The following is an 11,819-nucleotide window of genomic DNA, read 5'->3' on the forward strand; positions in this document are numbered from 1 at the left end:
ACACCTTTTAGAAGTTGCACGAGCATTACTTTTTACAAATAATGTTCCCAAATATCTTTGGGGTGAAGCAATTCTTATGACCACTTATCTCATTAACAAAGTTCCTTAAAAAATATTGGGGTTCAAGCCATTGTTAGAAGTTTTTCAAAACGTTTACCTTACATTTAGGCTTACATCTTCTTTACCTTTAAAAATATTTGGATGTACTATTTTTATTCATAACCATGGAAAAAGGAGTGGTAAACTAGATCATAGGGTTAGAAAGTGTGTTTTCATGAGTTTTTCACCAAATCAAAAAGGGTACAAATGTTACGATCCAATTTTTTTTTTCAGCTGTTTGTTATCAGGGATGTTTCTTTCTTTTTTTTAAACTAACTGGTTTTACTGCCCATCTTTAGGAGGAGAGAGAAAAGAAATGAAGATTCGAAAGATTCAAAATTTCTAGGTTTTTTCAAACTTCACTAGAAACTTCACTAGAAAAATGTGATATATTTCCAAGGTTTTTTCAAACTTCACCAGAAAATTGTGATGTCTTTCCAATTACTAATAGAGTTTTTACTCTTAAAAGAAATTAAAAATCTTTCAAACTTTGAAACCACTGGCCAAGATTCTAATTTAGGAAAATTTGATTAGTTTTTTGAAACAACAAATTCTAACTCAAATTTTAATTTTGAAACTAAATCTAATCCTAATCAAATAGAAAAAACAACTTATGTGTCCAGTGAAATAGGTTTTGGTCAATCTCTAAAGCCATCATAAAATCACAATCCTGTTGGCATCGGAAATGGAGGAAAACAAGTCTAAAATCTTTGGAATAGTTTATGAGAGGAAGTATCCAAATCAAATAAAAGAAATCAACGCTTCTCTATCAAGTCATGAATCCAATCCAAGTCAAGTTCAAGAGTTTCCAGGTAATTCTCAAACTGTGTTAGATAAAATCTCTCAGTTTTGCTCCAATTCTCCAAATGAGTCATTTAATGATTTATATGTACCCACAGCAATCCATAAAGGAAACAAGTTTTGTATCAATCATCCAATGTCCAGATTTGTGTCTTACAAAAATCTTTCATCATCTTTTTCTGTTTTCACTTCTCAACTTTCTCGTGTAAAGATTCCAAAGAATGTACAAGATGTTTTGCGAGTTCCAGAGTGGAGGAATGTGGTACTTGAGGAGATAAGAGTACTTGAGAAAAATAAGACATGGGAAATTGAAAACCTACCGAGAAGAAAAATCACAGTGGGCTGCAAATGGGTGTTCACCACCAAATACAAGTCAGATGGGACTTTAGAGAGGTATAAAATGAGATTGGTGGCCAAAGGTTTCACACAAACCCATGGCATCGACTGCTTGGAAACTTTTGCACTTGTGAAGAAGCTAAATATTGTAAGAATACTCTTGTCACTTGCAGCAACCTTGGATTGACCTTTATAACAATTGGACATCAAGAATGTTTTCTTCAATGGAGGTTTGGAAGAAGAAGTCTAAATGGATCCTCCATCGAGGTTGAATAAGGGTTTAGATCAAAGATGTATAGGTTAAAAAAATCATTATATGGTCTTAAACAATCACCGAGAGCATGGTTTGAAAAATTTACTTGATCGGTAAAAAGACAAAGGTATAGTCAAGCTCAAACCGATCACACTATGTTCATCAAGCATTCAAGAGATGGAAAAGTGACTATTTTTCTAGCGTATGTAGATGATATCATACTCACGGGTGATGATGAGAATGAGATGAATCAGTTGAAGACTTGTCTAGTAGTAGAATTTGTGATCAAAGACTTGGGATCCTTGAGCTATTTCTTAGAATGGAGGTAGCTCGATCTAAAAAATGGATTATGGACTCACAACAAAAATATATCCTACATCTACTCAAAGAGACTAGGATGAGTGGTTGCAAACCTACGAACACACCGATTGATCCTAACAAAAACCTTAGAGATAACAAGCAAGGGGCTCCTGTAGATACGACTCAGTACCAAAGATTAGTGGGAAAATTGATTTGTTTGTCTCATACATGGCCTAACATTGCATTTTCCATTGGTATGGTGAGTCAATTTATACATTCTCCAAGTAAAGAGCATCTTGAAGTTGCTTATCAAATATTGAGATACTTGAAGAGCTCTCCAAAAAAAAGTTTTACTTTTCAAGAAGGGTGAACAATAGACAATTAAAGCCTACATAGATGCAGACTGGGTAGGGTTTGTGACATATAGAAAGTTTACATCCGGGTAATGCACTCATGCTTGGGGAAATCTGGTTACATGAAGGGGCAAAAGGCAAAATGTAGTAGCCTAAAGCAGTGCAGAGGTTGAGTTATGGAGTGTGTGAAATCATATGGTTTCAACGAGTACTTGAAGAATTGAAGCAACGAATAAACATGACTATAAAGTTGTATTGTGACAACAAATCAGTTATAACCATAAATCACAACCCAGTGCAATGCAACATAACCAAGCACATCGAGATTGATAAACACTTGATAAAAGAAAAACTTGAAGCAAGACTTATTTACATGTCATTTGTTCCTCCCATGTAGCAAACTATTGACATTTTAATGAAGGGATTGTGTTGACCAAACTTTGAATTTCTTGTTAGCAGGTTGGGTTTCATTGACATCTATGCTCCAACTTGAGGTGAGGTGTTAGAAGAAAGTTAGGAAGTTAGTTAGGATTTTTAAGTTTTCCTTCAATAAAATCCAATAACAAACTTGGAGTAGTTAGGACCTTTCCTATTTTTTCTCTTCAGTTACTATTTTTTCTCTTCACTTAGTTAGGATTCCAAGTTACTAAGGATCTCACTTGGTTAGGATTCTAGGCTCCTAAGAGTCCTATTTATTTCCTACTGTATTCCAAAAGTAATTTAATAAAAAAAGAATGTGGATTATTAATACATACTTATATATGTTTACTCATATTCAAATTTTAGTTTATTATCCTAAAGACTTTCAAATTTTCTTTCTAAACCAACAAATTTTGAATACTTATTATATTGAATTTATTAACCAATCTAATAATTTATAAAAAAATATCTTTAAACTCAAAAATTAAACAAATTAATGCCAAAATTTCTTAGGCCAAAATATTGTCATCATTTTTTGTTTTTATTTTTATTTTTATTTTTCTCTTTAGGTATAACAAATGATGGAAAAATGGAAAAACGGGAAGGCAACTTGCCAAAGGAGGTCAGATTTTGATGAGATAATCCCTTTTCGACTACGGTACCAAGCCCAATCCCAACCTCCCGACCCTACACACAGAGAGAGACATTGGGAGGACAATACTGACTGTTCCTTTATTACTTTGTACTTGACCACTAAATGCCAATGCCTTGTACACATTATATACGTATATGTAAAAAAAAATATGTACAGAGAGAGAGCGAGAGAGAGAGATGAGTTCCTGTTATGTATAGAGTTATACAGAAGAAAAAGGACACATCTCAAGTCCAAGTCTCAGGCAGCAGCAGCTGGTAGACGCAACCGTCTGTGGATCAATGCACGGCTCTGCCTCCATAGGTTGTGTGCTTCACTTTCATCATTTGCCATGCTTGAGCAGCTACACTCGTTGCAGTCTGCGTAGTACTTTCCACTCACTCCTTCTGTCTTCCTACTCAGTCCTACGTAGCATGTCGTTGATGCTCCCTGCGCCCATCCACCCACAAAAACATCAGCACCCCCCCCTTAGCTTTAGCTTAAACCCCAAACTCCCTTCCTTCATGTCTATCTTAATTCTTAACTTCATAACTCACTCATCATATAAGGTAATGTGGATGACAACATTACCTGAGAGGTCGATTTTAGTAGCTTTGATGCTATGAAAAACAGAGAATCTGCAGCACATATTCATAAACATATCATTAGTCTTGACTCTTCTCCTCTTCTCTTCTCTTCCATTTTTTTTTTTTCTAAAATTGTGAATGAATGATGAATTCTTGCCTGTGATAAAGCCTTTGTGATCTCTGATGATCCCTGTCTTCACAATTCCTGGGTGCACTGCATTGATTGTCACTCTTGCATTTCTTGCCTGCAATGTAACATTACACAACATTTATCCTTGTTTGGTTGTTGAGAAAATTGAAGAATCCCCATTAAAGGGGAGACTTAGGTCTACCTTAAGCTGTCTTGCCAGCTCCTTGGCATGCAATATGTTGGCTAGTTTGGACTGTGCATAGGCTCTAGTGCCATTGTAGCTGCACCCGTTGTGATTAAACAAGATAATGAGATGGGAGTACGGAAAAACATATATATATATATATATTGATATAATTAAGGAAAGTAATTTACTTTTTTGGGTTAAGCATCTGGTTGAAACGAAAGCCATCTCTCTTCACCCAGCTGTGAATTACCGAAGAAACATTGATTATCCTTCCCTGTATGCCTGTTTGTGCTGCTGTCTCTACCATCTTCTCTATCAACAACTCTGTTAATAAAAAATGCCCTGCCCAAAGAATTAATTCAAACAGATATCATTTATTCTTCCCCACAAAAGTCAGTCCCTGGCCCAGGACCAAGCTCAGCTCCTAACCCTGCCCAAAAACCCTAAAGCAGAGCAAAGTTGGGAGATTTACCTAAGTAATTTGTAGCAAATGACATCTCAATTTTGTCTTCAGAAAACTCCAACTTGTGAGAGAACTTTCCTGCATTGTTTCTGCAAAAGTCATTTTCTTCCCCATTAGTTGTTTATATTGCTTCTTCAAATACATGGAACTTTATTATAGTATGGATGAGTACTAAAAACGTAGTAGCCCACATGTGCATATTTGGATCTATATGTCTAATTTGTTTGTATCTTTATACCTTGATCTCCTTTATTTATATCTTTAATATATAAAGATGTGAGTACATCAGATGAAAAAAAGTATTCATCAGAGAAATGGGACATGAATGGAGAATGATGCGACATAACTCACATGAGGATGTGTAGGGGGAGTCCTAGAGATAAGAACTCAGAGCAGAACCTCTTGATGGAGGCAAATGAGCTGAGATCAATCTCCAACACTATAACCTCAGCCTTTGGGCTCTCCTTCTGGATTCTCTCCTTCATTTCACCTGCTTTCTTCAAGTCCCTCGCCGGAATGATCACTCTCACCCCTCTTTTAGCCATCACTCTCGCCGTCTCCGCCCCTATGCCCGACGTAGCCCCTTCAATATCAAACCCACAACATCAAAATTCAACACAATTTTCCTTAATTTTAGAATTCAAGAACCAGATGAAACCTTGTACTACTGAAGAGGATATCATTAGAGAACCAATGAGGGGAAAACTATTCAGGAAAGGACAAAACCATAGTACGTACTGTAAGTCTGTGGTGAAAAGGAACCATTATTAAATACAAGTAGGGATTCTGATTGGAGGGAGAAGTACACACATATATACACATCACCCAAAAACATCCGGGGAAAATGTTTTCATTCAAGAAAGGCTAAGAAAAAAAAAACATAGTAAGCAACTTCTTGGGAATTTCCCTCAAAACCCCATTAAAGATTTTAGATTCGACACACTGTAGGAAGATTAAAGCACTCATTGGAGAAACTCTTGGGATCCAAACAGAAAAGAAACTGATGCATTACTAGAAAGTTTGATTTCTTTGTATTTTTCCATGGTTAGAGACAAACCAGTGATTATAGCAGTCAGCTGAGAAGGAAGAGAACAATCTTCCGTAACTTGCTCAGCAGTTGAATTGGAGCCATACCCACTTGGGCCTGCAAGACCTGCTAAGTACCTTAGTGTTTCCTTCATGAGGGTGCAACTTTAACAGCGAGAGAGCAGCTCTGGTAGAGACCAAAGTCTATTTATATATATATATATATAGGGAGAGTTTGCATATATATGGACAGAAGTTTTCAGCCTATCCCTATGGTAGGGCCAGATGGTAGATGGAGTTGGCTTCTTGACCCATCAATTCTCTCCTGTTTATGGGTGATTGGTTGAGACCACCTAACTTGGGTGGACCTCGCTGTGGATGATTTTTGAGCCATCTACTGTGAAAATGCACCAACATTTTGTGTCTTTTTTGCTATAATTACTGTCTGCTATATTGTGGGTGTCTTCCATTTTTTCTTTTTGTGTTGTGGGCTATGGAGATTGTTGTTTCCACTCATGTTTTGTCCACTTCATTTTATTTTCATTTGCTTAAAGAAACATATATAATTTGATGTGACATAAAGGGCTTTCACATGAGATAGTAAAATTATGGAAGCAATTAATAGTTTGGAATTTGGAATTCTTTTTCTTTTTCTTTTTCTTTTTCTTTCACTTTTCACTTAATTTGTCTGACGTGGCCACCATAAAAAAACCCATAATTTGCCCATCAGAAAAAATTCCCCAATTAATTCACCACTAATTACCCTCTGTTAACGCCATGTGCTTTTTCCTTTTTTTGTTTTTCCCACCAACCAATCACTCCTTTCCTATCATTTAATTCCCTTCCTTTCCCTGCTCCAAACACCATCTATGAATTTGTGGAGGCCCATCCCTCATGTCTTCTCAGTATATATTTTATGAATGGTAATTAAGTAATTAATTATTCCCATCCATAATTCAAAAAAATATCATTAAAAAATGTTGAATAATAAATCTGAAAACCTTCCACTAGGAATGTAATAATTACAAGTCTCATTTATGAGTGAAAACACACACACACGGGTGAGTGATGGACAGTCACAGTGGCATCATTCCCACGTGCACCTCTAGAAAAAGGAGAAAAGAAAGAAAGAAAACAAAAACGTAGCAATTACATGCAAGCAAATTGAGAGAGAAGTAAAAAGCACTTTACCATGAGAAAATAGGGAAGAAAGGTGGTGAAGACAAAAATGCTTTTGTTGCGTGCCTCTAACTCTCCTTTTTGTCTCAATGGCGAGCCCGTGGTTGTTTTTCTTTGAAATTTCATGGATGATCAGGTTGAGAAATGATGGGCAATGTTGGATGTTTGAGGGACTAAAAGAAAGCATTGAGGTTGACTCCTCAACAATGGAGTTGTGTAGTGGCTATGCACTAGGGCCCCATTTGTTTCCCAACTCTCAAACACCTTTGATCCTGAAAAAAAACACCTCCATATATGCCCACTGCCATGACCCATCAGAGTTTTTACATGTATACATGAAGCTACTAGCTGAACCACTAGTTGTCTTGCAGTACTACTTTTCACATGTGATCTTGCCTAGCTCTTCTTCTTCTTCTTCTTTATTAATCACTTTGGTTCATTCTCTCATTTCATTCATTCATTCATTCATTGCATGCCCACAAAAGTTAAAGAGAAAGTAAGAAAAGATTTATTGATTGTCATGCCCATTTTACATGCTTGTTGGGAACAAAAGCCACTTCCCATTATATTCTGAAAAAGAAAAAGAGCTAGCTAGGGTTATTGTTCTTCTTGTGAGAGAAAAGAGGGAGTTCTGAGTTTGCTTGAAGACTTTTTTTTTTTTTTTTTTTGAATTTAAGTTTTGGGGTTTTTGTTTTTATATTTTTTGGTCATTCCCTCGTGTGCATGTAAGTGACAGAAGGTACTCATGAGATTAAAAGAGAAACAAGATTAAGTTGAGTGATTCCATTTTAGTTAATCATACCAATATTTGAATGAAATGAATGCATGCTTGAGTAAGAAAGCATGAAATGAAGTGTCAAATTAAACCATTGGTATAATTTGAGATGGATGGTCATGGTTGGTTTAGATACACTTCTTATTTTTATTTTTAAAAATAGAAATTAAAAACTCTTTCATGAAAAGTAAAAAATTTAGTTTACGTTATTTAAAATTATTTTTAAAATATTTAAAATTTGAGATATTAAAAATTATTTAATGCTTGAATTTTTAATCAATTTTAAACAAGTATAACATTTTTAATATAAGTCTCCAAAAAGTTCTAATATTTTATGCACAAATTATTATTATTTTTTGTTTTTAAAAATAAAAAGTGTATCGAGAATCAGATAAACGCTAAGTTGGTTCAAAAATTAGTTCAATAGCAAATAATTTTAATCCCATCATTTTAAGTAAACTTTAAGTCTTTAACCATCTTTATGCTTTTGTTGGCACACATAAAATGAGACCAAAAAAAAAAATTCCTTTTTCCCATATGCCCTCTCTTATCCTTTTCCTCGGCAAGGGAAATAGTTTACTTTACATGAGCCATACATTCAAGAGACATTGAAAAGTATTGGCATTGAGAAAATGGAGTTGTGTCCATTTTCCTATCCTTTAATCATCTTTTGTTAATTGCCAACAACTCCACTAAGTCAAATTATAAGAGCCAACCGCCTAATCTTGACCATTAGCCTTCCTAATCAATGAAGATGGGATTTCTCCACCAAAATCCCAACAACCCAATTTCATTAAAAAGTGAATAGACACACAAATCTTAAGAGGGAAAAACAACTAGCTAGAACCCTAAAAGAATGGTCCCCAAGTGACCCCAGTGTGAATTTTTCCTACCTGAATTGATGCATTCAACAAAGTGAAAAATTCCTTCACCGACCAAAAATGTGCCCATATCACTATCATATCAACCTACCTTTCCCCATTCATGAAAATTAAGAAAAGAGGTTGCTTAAAAAATAACCCATTATTGATCATGTACCCTTACCCCTAATCCTAACCCTAAGCTCACGTGCCATTCGTGTGGACCACAAAGATAGGCGACCCCACTCTCCGAGCCATTCACGGATGAGATTTGGGCACAACCCATCACCTCCAACATGGATTGTTATAGCTTTAAATAATTATTAGTCTAAAAAGTCTTTCCCTTAGGAGCCAAAATACAATTCATTGCATTGTTTTTCCTTGGTTGGGGCCTTTGAATAGTATGATTTGGAGAAAAGTAGGCTTGTCTTTACCTCACATTGCAACATATCTAACCAAAAAGAAGGTGGGTTTTAACAATTAAGTATCAAAGTCCAAGGAAAATGCTAGTTGGATTCCCATTGTAGATCAAGGCTAATATATCAATATATATATATATATATATATATATATATATATATATATATAAGTATGATCAATGTGAAGCATGGAGATGTGTCTGTGTGTATATAAATATATATATATACCTCCCCATGACCGACATTGGATTGAATACACGAGAGATTTCAAAAGTTGTGGTTAAGAAAATAAATTATTTTATTCAAGTTTGGATGCCGGAGAGGAGACATTGGAATTCATAGTGAAAACTAATTCAAAGACAGTATAATGTGGATGTTTGCCATTCTTAGTCAATGGATGCACTGTTGAAATGGACGTGGCCATGGTTGATTAGAACTTCAAATCATTTTTTTCAAAAGCAAAATGATGGATGATTTGGCTTCAAGTCTTTTGGATTAGCCCTAAGTCATGATTTTCAGGTTTGAACTTTCCTCCCAATCTGCCTTTTTCCCCCTAATGGACGCTCATTTTTCCTCCCCATCATTTACCTCACTTTCTCATACCAAAAATTCACCAACTTTTACAGTGTTTTCCCATCACAACTGCAATTTACCTTCATCATTTGGACACCTACCAAGGTCCACTAGTGTTGTAGTTGGGTTCAAATCCATGGCCTCTTCTTTGAATCTTTCTGGTATGGAACCATCAAAGAACTGATGAGAATTCATTGGAAATTTGGCTGAAAAAAATAGGAATGGCCAGCTGTGTGTTCTTTCACCATGTAGCTACATCTTTAAAAGGATAAAATTTTAGAAATGGTCCCAGGCCTAAACCAATATGCCCACAGGCTTCTCTATTATTGTTGAGATATTCAATGAACACAATGAATTCTTGCTACAAAAAAGTATGAATATTGAGCTCTGGATGGTTGTCTTCATATGCCCCCATCTTTATCCTATGGTGCTGACTAGCATGTCCAGACTCCGGAACCTACTCTATTATTATTAGTAATAAATTCAGCTGCAGTATTCGTATGGGTTAGGCTGGTTGGCATTGAAGAATCTCTTGCAGGACCATGGCTGACCTTGAGGGGTTGGGACCTTGCATGCCAAGGTAAAATGGAATTCCACTAGAGAAAATGCTTTATAGCTTTCCCTTATCTTTAACTTCAGATTCGTCATTGAAAGACATTTTGAATTCTATATGGCTCTTTTTTCCAAAAGATACTAAAAATAGGAAAAATATTCCCTTCCTAACTTTCCCCACCCAACAATTTCCAACAACCCCATTGATGGCTACCCAAGAATAAATAAATAAATAAATAATAAAATAAAATAATCAAAGAGTAATACTATTTTTCTCATCTAATTATCATCTTATCATGATAAAAATGATTATTATACATTAACTATATATATATATATTTATTTATTTTTTTTGCATTAAATTATTATTTTATTATATAAGTAATTATACAAAAAAAAATATATGATAAAAATGATGAAAATAATAGGCATCACTCAAATAAACAAATTTGACATCTCCATGGCCATTATACCTTCCCACTATTACAAGAACAAATTATGATGTCATTATCAACCTAACAACATCTTAAGGCCTGAAATTAATAAGGGTGAAGCATTGCAAAAAATATTCACTTGGAGAATCAAGGTGATGTTATATTTGAGTTTATGATGTCGTCATTAAGAAGACAACACCATATGAAATTACAAATTTATTCATTTCTGATTCAAATTAAGTCTAGAAGTTGCTGGAAATAAAGGTACCATTTCTGTAAAATAATATTATAGTGCAAAATGGTGACCATAAAATTGAAAAAAAAATTAGTAGTTGATTATCATGTACATAGACATATTATGTAGGTTTATTATCCTATTTTTAAATTTTTATTTTATTTTATAAAATCATCATTTTTTTTTTTTTGCTTGAGAAACCATTTAGAAAAAATATTTGGAAAACCTACTGTCAATAGCAAGTATGTGACAAAAATGTGAACAAATTTTTGTAAAAATAAAAAATCACAAAAAAATTAGATGAAATTTTGATAGATGGTAAAACGATTAATATTATACATATTAAGCTAATTTTCTTGACAATAATATATGTATGATTTTAATAATATTAGATGGTAAAAGCAATTTTATGTTTCCAAGTCTTATGTATATTAACTATTGTTTGCTAGCTCATTTCATTTTAATGATAAAAAAATATATTCTCAAGTAGAGTTTGATGAAATTAAATAAAAATAGGTCATTTGATGAAATCAGATGACCTTGTGTGGTTAATTAATCAATTAGGACTTTTTTGAGCTACATTAAGTGACCTAAGCTTTAGTAGGCTTAAGTTATTTAAGCCTAATAGAGGAATCTTATAAATACCCTGTTAGAGGTTAGGGTTTCCAACACTCTAGTGAGATAATCGCCTTCCACATCCAGAAAGAGAGAGAAAGAGCTAAGGCATCCTCCCTTCCAAAGTCCACTCTTTGTAGTGTTGAGGTTATGGTTGGAGTCATTGGGTGGAAAGATTTGGGTGTTTGTGACTTCCAAAGTATTCAAACATCTTTTTCACTTCAAGGAATTGATTTGGGAACATCTTGATCCATGTATGAATGTTACTTCTCTTGTTCTATTAATCTAAATGGCTTTAAAAGCCATGTTTCCACTTAGATTAGTTTCTATAAAACCCTAAGGTAGATTTGCATGTACCTACATAATCCGAGGTTTGGGAACAAAAAAATCCAAGGTCCCCATCAATGATCATGTTCAATTAGCCTTCCGACTATTGTATGAACTATTTGTAGTAAAAATACAACCTCAAAGATTGGTTAAGTTATTGTAATATAAAAGAATTAGAAGAAAAAACAAGAAAAGAACACATTGGAATGCTCAAAGAAAATAGAATATCTTTTTAGTAGCAAGTTTCCCTTTTTTATAGAAAGT

The 11,819-nt window shown here is 34.3% G+C and overlaps 1 protein-coding gene across 2 annotated transcripts; it reads right to left on the bottom strand.

The window, feature by feature from the left end:
* Nucleotides 1-3,268: 3,268 nt before the first annotated feature.
* On the bottom strand, nucleotides 3,269-5,794 carry LOC100263820 (short-chain dehydrogenase TIC 32 B, chloroplastic). Of its 2 annotated transcripts, none has more exons than XM_002281521.4 (8): nucleotides 5,618-5,794; nucleotides 4,912-5,143; nucleotides 4,570-4,649; nucleotides 4,286-4,439; nucleotides 4,113-4,191; nucleotides 3,938-4,025; nucleotides 3,785-3,831; nucleotides 3,269-3,643 (listed from the first exon to the last, which is right to left on the bottom strand). In XM_002281521.4, exons 1-8 carry the CDS (start codon nucleotides 5,739-5,741, stop codon nucleotides 3,455-3,457), a joined length of 993 nt encoding a protein of 330 aa, XP_002281557.1. In that variant the 5' UTR covers nucleotides 5,742-5,794; the 3' UTR covers nucleotides 3,269-3,454. The 2 variants fall into 2 exon arrangements, with proteins under 2 accessions (XP_002281557.1, XP_059590132.1); XM_059734149.1 differs by lacking the exon at nucleotides 5,618-5,794 and adding an exon at nucleotides 5,219-5,554.
* Between the last annotated feature and the right edge of the window lie 6,025 nt (nucleotides 5,795-11,819).

The sequence above is a fragment of the Vitis vinifera genome, chromosome 17 (assembly GCF_030704535.1).
Source record: "Vitis vinifera cultivar Pinot Noir 40024 chromosome 17, ASM3070453v1".
Lineage (NCBI taxonomy): Eukaryota > Viridiplantae > Streptophyta > Magnoliopsida > Vitales > Vitaceae > Vitis > Vitis vinifera.